This window comes from Vanacampus margaritifer, chromosome 10, assembly GCF_051991255.1.
Source record: "Vanacampus margaritifer isolate UIUO_Vmar chromosome 10, RoL_Vmar_1.0, whole genome shotgun sequence".
NCBI lineage: Eukaryota > Metazoa > Chordata > Actinopteri > Syngnathiformes > Syngnathidae > Vanacampus > Vanacampus margaritifer.
Genome location: NC_135441.1, coordinates 21,583,879 through 21,603,277, shown reverse-complemented (window position 1 = coordinate 21,603,277; position 19,399 = coordinate 21,583,879). Strand labels below are relative to the sequence as shown.

The 19,399-nt window shown below is 38.1% G+C and overlaps 2 protein-coding genes across 2 annotated transcripts; both read right to left on the bottom strand.

The window, feature by feature from the left end:
* Nucleotides 1-3,587: 3,587 nt before the first annotated feature.
* Nucleotides 3,588-6,185, bottom strand: vma21 (vacuolar ATPase assembly factor VMA21). Its single transcript, XM_077577712.1, has 3 exons — nucleotides 5,993-6,185; nucleotides 5,710-5,819; nucleotides 3,588-4,279 (listed from the first exon to the last, which is right to left on the bottom strand). Exons 1-3 carry the CDS (start codon nucleotides 6,052-6,054, stop codon nucleotides 4,140-4,142), a joined length of 312 nt encoding a protein of 103 aa, XP_077433838.1. The 5' UTR covers nucleotides 6,055-6,185; the 3' UTR covers nucleotides 3,588-4,139.
* Nucleotides 6,186-6,812: 627 nt separating this feature from the next.
* Nucleotides 6,813-9,047, bottom strand: LOC144058978 (uncharacterized). Its single transcript, XM_077577711.1, has 2 exons — nucleotides 8,345-9,047; nucleotides 6,813-7,486 (listed from the first exon to the last, which is right to left on the bottom strand). Exons 1-2 carry the CDS (start codon nucleotides 9,008-9,010, stop codon nucleotides 7,115-7,117), a joined length of 1,038 nt encoding a protein of 345 aa, XP_077433837.1. The 5' UTR covers nucleotides 9,011-9,047; the 3' UTR covers nucleotides 6,813-7,114.
* Between the last annotated feature and the right edge of the window lie 10,352 nt (nucleotides 9,048-19,399).

The window sequence follows — 19,399 nt, the reverse complement described above, 5'->3', positions numbered from 1 at the left end:
GCTTAAGTTAAATTCAGTTCAACAGTACTAAACAAATGTACTGGATTAAAAAAATTTTTTTTAAAAGTTTAAGCAACTGTAACATTATGTACAGTTTATTTTGTGTACCACACTTTGAGAATCACTGCCCTCAAGTCATTATACTGTACACAATAAAACTGAAAAGAAGAAGAGTCGTCAACCGCTACTAGATAAGCTAAAATTTAGCCTAGCTTCTTCAGCTTCTTCTACAGTTTTTTTTTTTTTTGTATTTTCCAGCAGACTGGATGTACTGTGGCACTACGCTGCCTCTCACAGGTCAGTCTTGTTACTACAGCAGACATGATTAAAAGTGTTGGCCACCAACACGTGATTTTTGTCATTTTATAAATCTGATGATGTTCAGAATTTATTACTTATTTAATTGCGGTTGAAAAAATAGGTGTCATTCACGAATTGTAAAAAACAGATTTGTTCTCCACTAATAATGGTGTGATGTTTTTACACCCACAAACTGCAAAGACACTTTATTGTTTATTGTTGTATCCAGGATATCATGTCGGTGCCTCTGGTATTAAAAAAAGAAAAAAGAACTAACTTGTAAATGAGTTAACAACATAGCATGTTCATGACGACAGAGATTCTGACGGGTGTGATAATAATATTCGCGTTAACACTTGTCAAGAGAAGAGGAAATGCGTGTTTGTCCTAATATAAACATAATACAAACAAACAACACATCATTAGATTTTAGATGCCGTGGCGTATGCATGTATTTTTTTCTTGTTCCACTTATTCAATAAGAAACACATTTTGGGCTCATATGGCATTTGATTTGTCGAAGAAAGGAAAATCAAAGCAGGGGGAGAAACAAAGTGGGAGCATTATTTGTAACTTATGGCTTCATACATTTTACAGTAGAAACTAGTAAAGTCAACTTTCATAATATCGTTTTGCAAATGTATTGGATATTTTGTTAGAATGATGGTGTACCTAATCATGTGGCCAGGAATTATACTATTAGACTCTTTTTTTTTTTTTAAAAAATCTGACTTTTCTTTCCTCACCAAAAACAAAACATTTTACGCCTTCCGCGCTAATAATGCCATTAACCACAAGTGAGAAATGTTTAATATGAATTACTAATTCATGAAGTGCTTACTAAAAATGTGCCCAGGCGGGGACACCTCACTGATTCTGTTCTTAACTCTAAGAAACACCTGGAGAGAATTTCATGGGAAATAACATCTTATTGTTGGTATTTAGTTGAATACAATACATTACACTACCTTACCTAGGGATGCATTGTCATCAGCTATGCTGCCGCCCTGCCATCTGCTGGCCACTACGAGAACTTCAATTTCCCCAAGCGCGCACAGAGCAGATATTGTTGCTAAATTCCAAAGTGACTTCCTCATCTGTTCAGTCACAACAAACGCATATAAAACACCGGATTAAAAAACATCACGAACAACTGAAGGGTTTATTTAAATCATTGACTTGAGAAGTGTGTTGTTCATTTTAGGGCCTGCGTTTGGACCTCGTGATGTGTGCTGACTAAACGGGTCTTCATCGCCAACACTTCCACGCCCTCCGCAACTTCATGACCAAAAAACTACATTTGCAGAGTGGAGAAAGAAAGAAGCAGCTGCAGACATGCTTTATCAAGCAGAAAATGTTCATTAACTGTTGTTTGCTGCCACCATGTGAGAGGCGGAACACACTTGAAAGTGCATCTGCTTGCGACTGTCGAATTGATTTTTTGGGACCATATTTTCTAGCACGATCCAAAAATAATTGGGGTAATACATTTTAACGTTCCGTTTGGTCACACTTAACAAAATACATAATCATAAATTCACAATAAATTCTTTTTGTGTAAGGGTTTTCCTTCGTTGCCTCTCAGACTGCGCGTTACATTTTGTAAAATTGCTTTGGAATTAAGTACATTTAAAAAAAAAAAAATCTGATTAACACATAATGACAACTATTCACAGTTGTGTACACATATTTTGTTGTTTTTTTATCAGGGAATTTTGTTTACTGTATTTATTGTTATCGTTCAGCCCTAGAACTTGCATGCAGGGTCATTCGTGACGTGTCTCTTCTCGTCTGCGCGTGCGCAAAGGCTTTTTCCGCGCTACCGCCTCTGGCGGTCGTTCAGGACTCATAGAAATGAGAACCTCAGTTACAAACGTTAACTTTCGTTTCAAAATATTTTTTTACATAATTCCTTAAACTGACTGGGTTGTTTATTTACTCAACTGCAGAGTTCCAGGCATCAATTTGGGGTTAAATGTAGTTTGTCACGGGGAATAAGAAGTTATTTACACCCCTGGCACTGTTTTTCCAAATATAACTTTATGTTAATAGTTTATACTATAAATATGCCAGATTGGGAAAAAATAAAAATGCATTTTATGACACTATGTTTAAAAATAGCGAAAAACCACAAGTTATTTACGCCCCTGACATTGTTTTCCCAAATATAATTTTATGTACAGTGATACCTCGGAGTTTAAACATAATTCGTCCTGCGAAGTGTTCAAAGTCTGAATTGTTCAACCTCCGAAACAATTTCTTCCCATAGGAAATAATGTAAATGCATTTAATCCGTTCCCAAGCTCCAAAAACAGAAAATTCATACTTTAATTTCTTTTTATGTTTTTTTTTTACATTTACACCCTGTACAGTATTTAAACAATAAAAAAAAATACCTTACCTTTTTTGTTGTGGTGTGATGGCATCAGTGTATGATAAATGCCATGTTAATGCTTGCTATAGTTGACTGCGGAGTTTGTGTATTTTATTTTGGGCATATTGTTAGACTACTAAACGGTCCTTGCGTGCGTTGTTTGACGTCAGGCGCATTGTTGAACAGCTAAGGGGGGGTCCTCGTGCCAGTATTTAAAAAAGTAGTCACGGTAGTTACAACGGCGCGATAATCTCCTTCCTAATTCCACTGTGGTTCGTAGCACTGTTTGTTTTGTTTTTTTGCCGCCACTGGCACTGTTATCTTTTTTTTTGAGCCCATGGCGAAGAAAATTGTCGTGGAAAAATCCAAAAGCACTCAAGTATGGAGCACCTCTCACGATCTGACTGGAAATGAGCAGTGCGTCGTCTCAACAACCGCAACGTGAGCATTCGGCATTGCTCGGATTCGCTCGGCTTCACTCGGCTGCCCGTTTTCAAGGTACGTTCGGCTAGCTTGCTTTGCTTGGGCGTTCAAACTCCGATGTCATTTTTTTACTTATGATTTTTTTGTAGAAGTCCGATTTGTACGAGTTACGAGACGTTCAAACTGCGAGGTTCCACTGTAATAGTTTAAACTATAAATACCAGTTTTAAAAAACTAAATCAAGCACATTTTACAGATTTTTAAAAGTTTGCCTGTATAAATAGGTGAAGACTGTCATAACTTCTACTAACAACCCTGTTTTAGGTTAACTTCATGGCGGTGTCAAATGACAGAAATGAACCCTCAAAATAAAGTTACTGCTTTATGTGACTAGCATAGTTGTTGTTTTTTTACAACAATAAAGACACATTTATGAAGATAATCCACCAGAACAAATGAATAGCTAGTGAAAAATAATCAAACAAAGAGGTTCACATTCAACTTCACAGGTTTATTCAACTAGTTCGCCAATCGGTTTCACACTGACGTCTACGTATCACAAAATAACAGCCGTACGAAAATGCTGTACAATTTGATGTTGGAGGCGCCACGGAACTTCTCTGAAGCGGAACCAAAACAAAAATGGTGGCATGCTAAGACAACTTGCAATTTCTTACTTGCGTGTGATACGTTGAACCCAACAATATTGAACAAGTATGCAAATGGAAATGTTGATGGTCAAATGATTTTGGAATCCATCGGCTCAACAAAGCAAAAGGGAAGATGTTTTACTACATGTCAGACTTGTGACAGTTCGACAAATGAAAGAGAAAAAAACCCTCCTAAAAACTACCCTCTTAAAAGAAGACAAAAGGGTGCTTGCGAGACATCCAACCGCCTCCATGTAGTAAATTCAAGCCCAACACACACCAGAACCGTCTCATCGGATGTTACGTGTCGAGGCGAGGTAGCGCTCGTGGTGCTTGGGGCTGTTCTGGCGACCCCCCCCTTCCCAAGGTTTGCGCATCTCCTTGGATCTTCCTTAATCGTCTTTGGGCTTCCCTGTGGGCGTGCCTTCGTTCCAGGCCACGTAAACAAACATGGCCAGGACCACGTGCACGGCCAGCACGGCGACGATGGCGGCGTAGAAGTAGCTATCCGTGCTTGACATCTTCATTGAGCCTGAGAAGAAGACACAGAGGAGATCAATGCATGAAACGGTGCATCATTTAAGTGTCTTATGATAAAACTACACATACTTTTCCAAAATAATATTTCTGCCTTACTATGCTACTGTATTGTATACTGCATATATACTATACTACTATACTATATAATACTGCATTTTTTGAGATGGTAATTGGTGTAAAAGATTTAGAAATTCTTCTCTAAAGAGGAATTCCAAAATTAAATGTTTTCCCCAGAAAACATTTAATTGTTGTCATTTATTTTTTCTGTATTTTTTTATTTATTATGAGAATGAACACTTTTTCTATATCAATAATATAATGCATAGTTGATGGTAATTTTGCATTAAGACGTATGTATCCCAAAAATAACGTAATAAAAAAAACGTATATACTGTATAAAACATTTTATTTAAAGAAAAAAATGGGGAAAATATTCTGGAAAAAGAGGGGAAGATTATTTAAAAAAAAAAATACAAAAAAAATTATATATATAAAAAAATTGATATTTTGTTGTCATTTTGATTCACGGTGATAGTAAAAAAAAAAACAGTACATGTTTACATTTATTTTTTCTGTATTTTTTATTTTTTATTTATGAGAATGAACACTTTTTCTATATCAATAATATAATGCATAGTTGATGGTAATTTTGCATTAAGACGTATGTATCCCAAAAATAACGTAATAAAAAAAACGTATATACTGTATAAAACATTTTATTTAAAGAAAAAAATGGGGAAAATATTCTGGAAAAAGAGGGGAAGATTATTTAAAAAAAAAAATACAAAAAAAATTATATATATAAAAAAATTGATATTTTGTTGTCATTTTGATTCACGGTGATAGTAAAAAAAAAACAGTACATGTTTACATTTATTTTTTCTGTATTTTTTATTTTTTATTTATGAGAATGAACACTTTTTCTATATCAATAATATAATGCATAGTTGATGGTAATTTTGCATTAAGACGTATGTATCCCAAAAATAACGTAATAAAAAAAACGTATATACTGTATAAAACATTTTATTTAAAGAAAAAAATGGGGAAAATATTCTGGAAAAAGAGGGGAAGATTATTTAAAAAAATAATAATAAATAAAATTACAAAAAAAAAATTATATATATATAAAAAAATGATATTTCCGTATTAAGTTCTATATCATGGTAAAAATTGGCAACATTTTAAATTAATACTTTTCTGACAGTATTAAAAATATCTTTGTCAACTTGCTTAGCTGCAACTCGTTTTGATCTTTTATGGTATGGAGATGTGTCAAGGAATTTTATACAGCAACACACAAACTATTTTAGTATTTCTTATATGTTCTGCAATGTATGTAATGTTTCCACTTAAATAAATCACTGAAGGGAGTCAGCCTGTCGCAAAACAAACTCCAGACGTCGCTGCACAAAATCTCACCTTCAAATATGTAAGCCTTTGAAGCGAAGTATAAGCCAATCGGTAGCGTGACCATGAGGATAGTGAAGAACAACAATGTCTTGAGGGCTGAAACCAAGGAGCCTTCGTTCCTGCAAGGAAGCCACATAAACACGCGCGGGCACAAATCAGCTTTTGTTCCCTTCGGGGGCATCTCCTGCGCTTGATACATTTGCTGTCACACTGGCTGGCAGCAGACGCACACATAAGCTGACTACGGAATGGATGCGAGAGGGGGCAAAAAAAAAAAAGCGTCTTTTCTTACGTTCGAAATTGAGGCGGGGGTCCGCCCAGGGTGTTCGATGACGCGCTGATGGATCCGTCCATTGTTTTATGGATACCCGACGAGGTAATATTTTTTTTAAGAAGAGGAAAACCCTGCAAACGAACCTTCCTTGTTTTGTGTTACTTCCGCATCAAGTCACGGGACCGTCACATGACCACGATCAGTATCGCGAGAATTGGGAGGTGACGTTGATAGGCACATTTTTAAACGTCATTTTTTTATTTATTTACTTGTTCTAAAATGGTCACAAGATTGCAACGTACACATAATTAAAATGTCCGTATTTTTTCCCTTTTTAAGAGCACTAAATAAATAATGCCAGAATTAAAAAATATAAGTATGCAAAATGATTGAGCAGTGTGAGCTAAAGATCACTTTACACAGACTAATGCGCTGTAAAACTTGTGAAATGTACAGCAGTCATGAATGGCATTTTGTTACAATTATGGCATGTCAACCTGCTATAAGGGCTAATAAGAAGGGTGCTGATGAATTTTCCATGCTGGGTGATAATGTACAATACATTTATGCTCTGCTAAAATATATATATACTGTATACACTCATAAAAATGTCTCAATCTCAACACCATTGTGTAATGACTATAAATCTCAGCTTTCCTTTTGAAACTTGTCTAATTATATTTGAATAAACAATACCATTAATATCAGTCTTTTTGGCCAGGCAATTCAAAACAAAGGCACATTCAAAAAAAAAAAAAAAGTGTTACTTCTGTCACATTTGGAGGTTTTGCGTGGCTGGTGTGCAGGCATAAGGCTGACCCAAGAGTATGCAAGAAGGCAAGGGATGCAAAAGTGTCTTTATTTAAAAAAAAAAAGGGGGGAGAGGGGGCACAGGGTAACAGAGTAAAAAAAAAAACAACTATCAAGTTAAGAACAAAACTGGAACAAAATACAGACGGACAACAGGACAAGACAAGTGGGTGGAGAGAGCTAATTGGCTGAAACAAAAGGGGAGCAATGTGACATTAAGTATCTTTTTTTTTTTTTTTTAAGTGTCAGTGAATAAAATGAAGTAGTCGCATTCCCGTCTTCACTTCAAATTTGCATCTTCCTGAGTCACCGACACAGGGTTAGGGTTAGCTAACACCGCCGACAACAATAACAATGGTCGGTCCCATTGACGCAGTTGTGCTGCAGTGGCTGATGGTTTGTTGATGTATTGTGTGCGCACATACAAGGTTTGGTGTCACGCGGGGACATATCCATGGACGATCTGTTGCTGTTACTGTGAGACTGTGCTAATAATTGCCTCAGCAGTGAAAAGCCTTCCTGTATTGCGTTGTTCAAGTGGGAAATGTTTGCAGTGATCTGCTGCATGGCGTCTGCGCTCTGTCTTGACGAGTCCTCGATTAGCTTCAACATCCTCTTCTTTAGTTGCAGGTCTTCCAGCACTTCAGGGTCAAGTTCACTTTTTCTTTTCAGCTTGCTATTGTGGCGGTTGCTCGGGTTTGCCTTGAGAAAGGAAAAAATAATAATGTAATCAGGGTGAACAATTCATCAAATTCAAAATTGATATTACAATGTAGTAGAATGACATAAAAAAAGCAAAGGCTGTAATTTGGAACATCTCTTATATGCTAAAGAAAATTAAAAATAACCTCACCACCTAGCGCTACTTTGCTGTACAAATTCTGTGCCAGTGAATGTGTACTAGCTTGTAGCATAATAAGTGCAGGGTTCAAATCCAGGTTGGTATTTTTATTTATTTATTTTACAACAGCCTACATGCCTTGAAGGTTATAGTTATGTTATAGTAGCCTATATTTGATGACAAAACAAAATGAAAAGTTCGGCGATTGACCAATCAGAGCCGTTCAAGACAAAATAGCGCTAGCAAAAGCGTTGTGCCAAAATAATTATCCCACCAAAAATAAATGTGTATCACCTGCCGCGGGATATCATCACTTTTACAACATAAAAGTGGCGATTTTTCAAAAACTTCAAACATGTGGAGAAAAAAAAACGAAAACATATTAACATTACACAGCTTTTTCGATGTATTGTGAGATTTCCTACTGCGTGCGTGGTTATTGAACGCACCTAAAGTCCATTGCAGAATTTCTTTTGTTTATCTGCGATTAAATATTATCTTACTTGTTACATATCCTTGTTTCTAAAACACACAAACACACGTGTCTTCATGGGTTTACTGAAAAACGCGGCAGGGGATGCAAGTTTCCCCCCGCAGGTAACTAACTACTTTGGCACAGCACCTGCTACGGCCAAAATATCCACTGGTTAAAAAAACAAAACAAAAAACAGACAAAACTTCTTCGGAAAAAAACTGTTTGTTTTACGGAGTAAACCTACCCGAGGCAAGGCACTGCGTTGGTTTACAACTGCAGGAGGAGGAATATCGTTGCTTTCGACGGATTGTGGCGAATCTGTAGAAAGTTCCAAAGTGGGAGATGAACTAGAAGACGGTTCTTCTTTTATGTCTTCTACTTTTATTATGTCTTCTTCTTTTACGTCCTCTTCTTTTATGTCCTTATTTATGACATCTTTATTTATGACGTCTTCTTTAAAGTCTTCTAATTTTGTGTCTTCTTTTACGTCCTCTTCTTGTATGTCCCCCGTGTCGACACCAGCGTCTATGAGACACGTGCCAGGCGACCTCCCCCAAATGTCCTCACACAGCTCGAAAAACAATAGCACCGCGCTTCCATGGCCATGTCGGCGTCCAGTCTGCACCGCCTGTTTGTATTTTACTCGGATGTTTTTTACCTTCGCGGTGATCTGTGCTTTCGTTATGGCATTGGCGTGGTGAGGGAAATCCTGGCCCGTCGAATGCCTCGGATATTTTGCCAGAAATGCGTCCGTTACGTCAGCATATTTTAACGGCCAGGATTCCCAGTCAACATTCTCCCGCAGTTTTGCCGTTTTGAAGTCACGCATTACCCGGAGCAGAAGTTCGACCTCGTCGTTAGTCCACGTGAATGACTCAATTTTCCCGTTCTTCGCGAAGTTCGGCGCCATTGTTGTGAGTTTGTTTGTGTCGGTCGGACTTCCTCTTCGCTGTTTTGATGACTTTATGTTACAGCGCCACTTACAGGCTTGGCATATATACTACACAAATTAAACCAAAACAAAAAAAAACATGGCACGTTTTTTTGCTGTTGTTGTTATTGATTAATAGTAAAAGTTTAATAAACACGTCAACAATATTATATATGAAAGAGAATAAATGTCAATTTTTAATTTGGGACTCAACATTGATGCCCTTTGATAGACTTTTATCACGCTCTTTCCCCCCCCCTCTTAATCTCATTTTGATTGGGTCAGTTGCAACTTGCAATGTAGTCATGAGATGTCGATGAAAGTCAATGTGACACATTCCCAAGAGGCATCATAATCAGGCGGAGTTACATGCATTCAGGCTCCTTGAACTATCTGTATACTGTACATGTATATTGGTATCAATATGTAAAATCAACAACTGAAGGTCAACCATTTAAAATAAGTACATTGAATCAGATATTAATTCTCATTTTTTCTTACTGTTGATAAGACATGAGGTGGCTTTGAAAGTAATATTGACATGTGAACTTGACTTAATTGAACTAAGATTACACGATTTTGTTGGATGTAATTAATATAAAATCATATGAGGTGGTGGCAGGCCCATATTTTGTTTCTCCAATAAACTCCCATCACCTTGGTATGATAGATGTAGATCTGTCAAAAGGACTTTATTAGTCCCCTTCGTTGCTCAAGCGTTGACAAATGACAATGAGGATCTTATCGGAGTTCATTTAGGGATGGAGGTTATTGCAAGGCTACGCTAAATTATTTTTGGGTTCATTACAGACTGACTTCTGACTGTACTTCAAGCATCAGAAATGAATAAGACAAAAGTCAGTTCTACCACTTTCGGCACCTTTATTGCAAATATTGACAACACCGGCTCACCTATTTATGTATTTATTTATTCATGCTTCATTTTAAACCTTTAAACTGTTACTTTAGCACAAATGGAGTAGCCACAAGATGAGGAGATGCATTGCCTCATTCATTTAAGACTGTATATTATATATAAGACACTGTATATTACGTGGTACAGCATGAAAATAATGAATGTTGAATATGCCCAATATTATGTTAAATTCATAAAAATACTAAGTGTGTATGTATGTAGGAATTTTTGCTATCTTGATAGCACGACTGCATATGTAAATTTAGAGATGGAGTACTGACTGTTTTTCTGGTAGTGTTGAGCTCCCCGGTGGAGCAGCACTTTCTGCTCCAGTTGGCTTCTTTTCTCGCTGGTCGGCCGGTTCCTCAAAACACATTTCCGATAAAAAGGGCACACAAAAGACACAAGCATAGGCGGACGCATCATCAGTCCAACATGTTGATAAGAGAAACGTAGATGCCAAGAATTGCAAAATAGAACGAATTATTTTAAGGTTGTTTTATTATCATGGTAGATGTTCAACAAGTGATTATATCAATTTTCGGATCATAAATAATGTACGATATGAGATGTTTGTTGGTATCATTGTTAATCTATTCTGCAATGGTGGCAAATGTTCTTCTAATTGATTGAAACAAAATCAGAACGTATAATTGCAATCACAAACTTTTATGAGAAGTAATGTCAACCCCAAAACATTTTTTTGGACAATAACATATTCAATGCAGCCCCACTAGTCTAAACGTGATATTCTGATTAATATTACATTTGTGGAATATGAGTTATGAAGCAAAATCCAGCCGTTTTTATCCATCTCAGGGGGCGGCCATTTTGCCACTTGCGAACGACTGAAGATGACGTCAATGTTGCTCAGGCAACGACCAATCACAGCTCACCTGTTTTATAAAGCTGAGCTCTGATTGGTTGTTATCTGAGCCCTTAGCAACTGTGATGTCATCTTCAGTCGACAGCAAGTGGCAAAATGGCCGCCCCTTGAGATGGATAAAAATGGCTGGATTTTGCTGCGTAACTCATATTCCACAAATGTAATATTAATCAGAATGTCATTTTTAGACTAGTAAGGTCACATATAACACATTATTGTCAAGAAATGTTTAAGATTGACTTCCAACTTCCTTAAAACTACTCCACTAGAGCACTGACAGAGATTGGCGAGAGAACGGGAAAGTGCTATCTAAGATATGCTGTCACTTTGTGGTGTTTTATTTGTATTACTGGAATTACATGGCAGTAAAATGTCTGTACTAGCTCTGCGGTTACATCAGCGTACTGATGGAATTGAAATTTATGGTCTGTAAAATACAGTAAAATTAAAATGTGACATTTGTTGGCAAGTTTCCAGGTCATTTTCATGCTTGTCATAAGCCCTTTGGGCTGCTTATTTACATTAAGATCTGCTTGTTAGAAAATTTATTTGTGGAACTAATTGCTATAATTGTATTACTCATACAGCCAGCAGCCAGACACTATGTTTGAATAAGTTTTGTACAGATATAATCGCACTTTGCCATCAGTGGCTCTAAAACTCGTGTGGTTCACTTTTTGAAGTACAGTTGTCCACAAAACTTTGGTTAAACTCCAAATTGTACCACTTTTAGGTCATTTGACAGCTGTTGTAAATCCTGGTAAGCGACGCCGAAAGACCGAGCGAGCCGGAATTAGCCGGAGCAGCTAACAAGAGCGGCTAGCGCTAGTTAGTCGGAGCCATAGGCTGGAGTGGCTAACAAGAGCAGCTAGCAGGAGGAGCTAGCTCTTTGACTGCCAGACGTTTTCAGAAAAGGGATGCCGTGGGTGCCAGTCGATTTAAGCATTTTGACTGATCTTTCAAGGTCCACAGAAAATTATGTGTTTGGACTATGGAAACACACATACTACCAAATGAAAGATTGGACTCTCATCTTTCATCAGGAAAAAAAAGTTTGTTTCTACCTTATTCCGTTTTTCAGTAATCAACAATAGAAAATGGTTAGTTTCACCTCTGTTTTGAAACAAACGTCTTTTAACGTCTTTGGCACTCCTCCATAGGATTTTACTAAACGTTATTTAACTTTTTGGCAGTCAAAGAGCTAGTAAAAAAAAAAAAAAAAGCTAGAAAAGCTTGCGAGAGCAAATGTGACAAGCGACGGGTCCGAATCACGGGAGTTAGTGATGACCACCTGCAGGCACTACCTGTGGAAAATAAGCTCCGGGTCCGACACTCGAGGCAGGAACCTCACAGGCTAACTACATTCGCAAAATTGTCCTTTGGGCATCTTGTAGCAGGTGGCGGCGAAACATGGCAACTCTAATAAAGTCAGACTACAGCCAAGTATTATAGTAAGATAATTAGTGATTACTTAACTTAACATATTTTTTTGCATACTATTGAACATGAACATTTTTTTGAATTTTATGAATACATTTTTAGTTCACCACTAGATGGCGCTAGGGATCAGCTGCAACTGTCTCCGGTCAAACATTAACACCCCCGTTACGGTGGGATTAGGAATTTTAATAAAACAACCACATCAAAAATAGGAGCTTAATCAAAGGTCATGTTCTCAACGGAATTAGAGTATATAGAATTGGAAGTTCAATAATGGGTTGGCTTCCCTCTTGGCTTGGCACCTCTGACCTTGTGGATAGGATTTCCCATGGTTCCACCGATGCTCTTTTGCATTCTTCATTTGCTCCATGCTTGCAGTCAAATGAGGCTCCGCACGCTACACCTGTTGTTTGGCGCAAACGTGTTCTAAGCGACTTAGGATAAAATGTTTATATAAATAGATTGGCAGCTGAGTATACGCGTCGCAATTAAAAGTTTGTTTGTGAAGGACTGTGAGACGGAAACTTGTACCACTGTGACGTTTGCCATCTTATTTCGGATGTCATTTAAAAACAACAGGCTTTGATATGAATAGTCCCAGAGGAGTGGAACATTACAAACCGGAATAGCTTCATTTTCATTGCGATTCTGTACAGTGAAATTAAGTGCTCTGTTTAATGCAATTTCATATTTTTATTAATTTTTTAGTACTTGTCCATTTGGTCGCCAGTAAATGCCACTTAAAATGCCATTTCATTAATTAAAAAGTGTTAATCTACCACTTCTCTTCTATACCAAGGTTTTCCATTCGTTTTCCCCATCTTAACTCATTCAAACCCCAAAACGTCTAAATACGTTTTTAAATACTTTGTCCTTCACTCCACTGACCTGAAGAGGTCGCTTAAAGCAATGGTAGTTATTACGAAAAAAAAACGGCCAGCAGATGGCAGCAGAGTATAAGAGATCAACCAGGGCCATGTTTAAAAAAAAAAAGAAGCTATTTTCGACACTGTTTTAAACAGGTTTGTGAATAATGATGAAACTTTATTCTATATTCTAATACTAATTGCTGCAAAACTGAAACAGATACAAATATACTTTTCTTTCCTGATAAAAGAACAGACTCTAATCTTTCTTTTGGTAGGTTCCATGTTTTTATAGCAACAGAACACAATATTCTGTGGGCCTTGCAAAATCCAGTAAGGCAGACGGGAGCGAAGGGGGTTGCTTCAGTGAAAATGGCTGTGAGTGAATGACTTAATAATAATTAATAAATATTTTAAGAATTCACTATCCAATCAATTATTCCATTAATTACTGTACTTGGATAGTTGCCCCGCCCCCATTTCGTGGCAGAAATTTTGTGTCAACCAATTTTTGTTAGCTGATTTTTCCCCAAGTCCTTGACCCAAATTTGTAAGCATCAAACCTACTTTCAAGGCTTACTGCCAAATGCTATATAGCAAGATGGCTGCTTTTGTTTTCCGCCTTTTTTTCCCTTCATTTTATGCCAGCGCAAGACGTTTCTGGTATTCGTCAAATAACAAATTGACGTAGCTGAGATCATATCTATGTACTGTGCCGTTTTTGTTGGTGATCTGCCAACGCTGATCATTTTTCTTGTAAAGAAAAAAAACAACATCTTGCGCTATTTTCAAGAAACAAGCATGGGAAGACTTCATTAAGTTATTTAACTCTTTCACTGCCAAACGTTTTCAGAAACGGGTTGTCCCCACTGCCAGCCGATTTAAGCATTTTGAGTGATCTTTCAAGGTCCACAGAAAATGTTGTGTTTGGACTATGGAAACACACATACTACCAAATGAAAGATTGGCTTTCATCAGAAAAAAAAGTTTGTTTCTACCTTATTCCGTTCTCCAGTAATCAACAATAGAAAATGGTTACTTTCACCGAAATTCTCTGTTTTGAAACAAAAAACGGAGAAAAACTGCTTTTTGTGAAACGATGTTATTTCATGCACTCTAGTGAATTGTACACTTCTTTTTGTCCATGAATGATGCCACAAACACCTAAATAGTGCTTTACTTCTGTAAAACGCTTTCACCAACAATGAAAAAGTGTTTTTTGATTGCAAAATACGTTTATTTCCATTCAACAGTGTAACAATTTGACAAAACAATTTCGCAAACTATTTACAAATGTGTGCAACTGTGGTACTACTTACAATTATGTGGATGTTTCAAATACAGTTTTTCCTTTTGTAACGCTCTCCTGCGTGCAAGGAGACGCCAGGACGCGCACAACAGTTTACTTTCACTTTCACATTGGTCCGTTTTGAGTGCAAACGTTACACTTTCTTGACGGCCTTTTTTTCCGGGGAATAAAAAGCAAGTAGCAGACTGTACACACTTCCTCCGATGAATATGCATTGGACTCGGGGCACTCTCCGTCGTCCGATCGAACGTCCGCCTGTGCGTGCTCGGTTGCGCTCCGCGTTACGACACCGTCATAGCCGCCGCGTCAGCGGTTCCAATTTCGCCGTCAAGCTCGGATTCACCTTCCTCATCATCGATGATGATCATCGTCGTCATCAACGTACTATTTTAGCGTTGGTCGATGCCTTTCGTCTTGTAAGTGTAGAGCTGCTTGCAAACGCTCGCCATTGCCCGTTCCCTCCTCCATCTAGCTCCAGCTAACGTCTTCTACTGCCGCGTCAACGCTTCCCAACCACGGAGTCACCACCCTCATCTTCATCATCGATGATGATCATCGTCGTCAACAATGTGCTCTTTCAGCGATGCTTTTGGTCTTTGAAAAAAACGGCTCGGGCGTGAGCTCCTCGCGACCGGCCGCCATTTTTCCCTTTGTCTTCCATTTCCTGCTCGACGCTCTAGCTCCGCCTCTACTGACGCCCACCCGATCTTGTCAAAAGAGAGTCATCGCTGCCCTCTAGGGGCCAAAAATAGTCATTAGGCACAACAGACCGGCTGGAAACTTTCACCACAGCTCCGGAAGCCTTGCCCGCACCAGTTTCCAAAAAATAAAAATAAAAAATTGGATGACGTCTTTAGACGGCATTGGCAGTGCTCCGTAGGTTTTTACTTGACATCTATAAACGTCAATGGCAGTGAAAGAGTTAAACACTATCACACAAAATCCCCACGGCTCTATATGAATTCATCAAAAAAAAAAAAAAGTCAAAACATTTGATGCGAACAATGTTTCGCCTCCTTGGACCCATGACACCTAAAACCTCCTGGTATGATTGCGACCCAAAGCCCATTGGGACACATTATATGCATGAGAACACACGGAGGACTAAATCTGATGCACAAATCCATTAGGAGACTGCAGTCGCAGAGACGTGTGCTACTGTAAAATGCAACGGCGTGCAAGAGCTGTAGAAATGCCTGCGTGCCAAGACGAGCTGCATCGTTGCAAGGCCATCAAGTCCATCCGATGCTTCGTTGCGCTTTCATTTTGTGCTAATTGTGTTAGAGGCGTCCGTTTTCCAAATCCTCTTTTATCTCTTGCTAATTACCTTTTTTTTTGGGGGTGGGAGGGGGGTATTTTCAGTGTGATCACTTGCCATCATCCTTGGAAACAATTTTTACATGAGCGGCTTTGTGATAAACGTTCAATGATGTGAAGTAGGCGCACAACTGAGCGCTTTTATTGAATGACAATGACGTAGAGGTCAAATGCAGCCAAATAGATTTTTGAAAAGGTTATTAGAAACAGAGGCTGTTTCTCAATATAAAGAACGCAGCGTACGGTGTTGTGAACTCACCAAGTGCGTTCTTCACGAATCTTGTTGTGAATTTGAATGGCTGTTTACTTATATTATATTACTTATAATTACTTATATTATACTGATATTTTCATAGTTGAGCATTCACAAGCAACAACTGATGCATCCTTGGTTTAAGCTAGCTGACAAGAACAACAACCCGGGTATTCCGTAGTCCTTCATAAAAGAACACTAATGATCTTTTGTGTTAAATCAAAATACGGCATTTGCAAACATCTGTTTTTAATTTATTAACCAGTGATTGGTGTTTATTTTGTATTCTGTATTTATATGGTAAGAAAAAAAAAAAAGTGGATTGCTGTTGTACTATGTTACCGGTTCGGTCATTGATTGAGTCAAAATGCAAAATTAAAATGAATTAGATTAGTCGATTAATCGATTGAATAATCGATAGATTAATCTATTCTAAAAATACCCGATATTGACAGCACTAATTTCCGAACCAAATCCGGTTGGAATTCAGATCTATCTGGGGTGGGTGAAAGATTCTGGACTTGTAATTTTGTCGGTGTCTGGTTGGTGCTGGATCTCACTTTGCGTCATCTTTCCTTCCTTTGGTCCTTCCTCTGGTTTCCTGACAACTTCACAATTCTGGCGGCACTCTGAAGTATCCATTTAAGGTGAAGTGTCTTGGATTTATTATATATATATATATATATATATATATATATATATATATATATATATATATATATATATATATATATATATATATATATATATATATATATATATATATTTATATAATTTTCGGGAGGGTTGTCGAAAGAATAATACTGAGCTCTCAAAAAAAGAGAGCGAGAGGGGAAAAAACACAAATTCCAAACATTCTTGCTTGGCAACGGTAACTTACTTGGGCGGCCACGCGACTGATGAAATTTCACGAGATCACATGGACGTACATATTGCGGGCTAGAATCCAAGCTTATGTAAGGGCGGGTAATGCTTTGAACCCTCTGTTAGTTAAATGCACAAAGCACACACCAAAGTTGTTCACGGAATATATTGACTAACTGGCTGCAAACTTCTAATGTCACTTTGTAAGGGGACTTGTTCAATTTTAACATGCCAGAACAAATTAATTTGCCACCTTTAGGACCCCGTGCGCGACAAGTGGTGAGTGGGAGGAGTTCGTCTAGGTCGATAGATGAGAGGAGTAAAGGGTGATAGCAGGGAGTGGAGGAGGAAGGATGACCCTTGCCATTAATCTGTGACTCTTTTGGCGTGGTACAACCGAGGCCGTCATCCTCCCCGGAGCTCCTTTAGCCACTCATCTGTGGCTGACCTTGCACTGGCATGTTGGATATTTCTTTTCCACATCACAGATGCTGACTCCAAAGTTTGTACGCGCAGGTTTAAGCCATTTTTGTTGCTCTGCGAAGTGACAGCGTCTGCACCCAAAACATAGTTTGAGTCACGTTGGCATTATCCTACGCTTCTACAAACATTTCATTTGATTTTAGTCGCAGCTTAGTGGTGGAAAACCTGAAAATAGAGCTGATGGTAAAACATGCTGAGAATATTAAATTGCAAAAATGGAAATGAGTCATTCATGTTTTATCTCAAGAAATCTTTGGGATTTTTTCTGTGAGGTGAACCGCAGATAAGATTGTTGGATCACGTAATCACACCACTGTCTCCCTGATTTATATCATGCCTCTTTGTCTGACTTTTAATATGCATGAATGTATGCCTTGTCTTAGCAACTGCTTTTTTATTTGGTTCGTGTGTATGAAGCAAAACCCTGAGGAGTTTTGTTTTCAGCAGTAAATCATTTGAGGGATTATACTTTTTAATGGATTGGAACCATAGAAGTCCAACAGTATCAAAGCTATCATTGAGTCATTTGCTCCCCAAAACAAATAAAACATTCTATTTTAAATATTGCCATGGTCCCAAAAACGTATTTATACGTTTTATTGTTTAGTTTTTTTTTTTTTTAAATGCTAGAGCATACATTAGGCTTTGATGCAGCCTCTGATCAGAAGAGGTCACTTAAATCAATGGTAGTTATTACAAAAAATGGCCAGCAGGTGTCAGCAGAGTATAAGAGATCAACAGGCCCATGTTGGAAAAAAAGCTATTTCCCCAGTGTTTTTTTTTTTAAAACAGATTTGTGAATAATAATAATGAAACTTAGCTATATTCTAATGCTAAGTGCTGAAAAACGGAAACCAGATACAAATACTTTTTTTTTTTTACCTGATGAAAGAAGAGACTCTAATCTTTCTTTTGGTAGGTTCCATCTTTTTATAGCAATAGAACACAATATTCTGTGGGCCTTGCAAAATCAGTCAAAATCCAGTAGAACAGCCGTGAGAGTGAAGCGGGTTGCTTCAGTGAAAATTGCTGATAGTGAATGAGTTAATGAAGTCCACATTCTCAGTGAAAAAAAAGCTTGTATTTGACATCGATATGCATAGATGATGAAATATTACAGCAGTATCACATTCATTACATTTGCACATCCACCGTTTAATATTCTTGGCCACTACATTCCAAGTAGGCGTGTAATCTTTGGGATCTGAGCTAAGTGTTGAATGAATCCCACATTGGATGGATAAAAGATTGCACTTAAAAAGATCAAAACACACACTTATTCTCTTTCTTTATTTCTTGACATGCTCATAATGGATCCGACCAAAAGATGCTGTGAGTCAGTAGCACGTGTTTGATAGGCTTTTCGGTTGTCCAGTCTTTGGGTGATCTGATGCTTTTTTTTTTGGTTGGCTAACTTCTCATATAAATGCATCATTGGTAATGTAGTGGTTCACACCATGTAGCACATAGGTCTTGAACTCAGGTCCTTGAGGGCGGCAGTCCTGCATCTTTTAGAGATTTTCCGCCTCTAACACAACTGAATCAAATGATCAGGATCATTATCAGGTTTCTGCAGTTTGCTGATAAGCAAATCATCTAAAACCTCTAAAAGCCAGAGGTCATGGGTTCGATCCCGTGCCATTGTGATCACCTGGAAGTATCCTTGAGCAAGATACTGAACCCCAGTTGCTTCTGATGCTACGTCATCAGTAGATGAATGAGTAGTCGAATGTAAAGCGCTTTGAGGGCTTTGTAGGTCGAAAAGCGCTACATATGAATGCAGTACCATTTACCAAAACATGAAGGACTGTGGCCTTCAAGGACCAGAGTTTGAGACCCCTGCTGTAAAGCAGTGGTTCTCAACCGCGGTCCTCGAGTACCTCTATCCAGCCTGTTTTTCCATGTCTCCCACAGCCAACACAGGTGTTTCAAACGATCAGCTAATCAGCAAGCTCCGCATGAAGCCTCAATAATGATCCTCAGCTGTGTTGGCTGAGGGAGACGTGGAACACAGGCTGGATAGGGGTACTCGAG

What these genes read in the sequence shown, in the direction of transcription:
- vma21 (XM_077577712.1), bottom strand. Translation starts at nt 6,054, where the DNA reads ATGGACGGATCCATCAGCGCGTCATCGAACACCCTGGGCGGACCCCCG. An exon ending in CCCCCGCCTCAATTTCGAAC is followed by an intron (nt 5,820 to 5,992) that starts GTAAGAAAAGAC and finishes GCTTCCTTGCAG; the next exon opens with GAACGAAGGCTCCTTGGTTT. An exon ending in AAAGGCTTACATATTTGAAG is followed by an intron (nt 4,280 to 5,709) that starts GTGAGATTTTGT and finishes TCTTCTTCTCAG; the next exon opens with GCTCAATGAAGATGTCAAGC.
- LOC144058978 (XM_077577711.1), bottom strand. Translation starts at nt 9,010, where the DNA reads ATGGCGCCGAACTTCGCGAAGAACGGGAAAATTGAGTCATTCACGTGG. An exon ending in AACGCAGTGCCTTGCCTCGG is followed by an intron (nt 7,487 to 8,344) that starts GTAGGTTTACTC and finishes TCCTTTCTCAAG; the next exon opens with GCAAACCCGAGCAACCGCCA.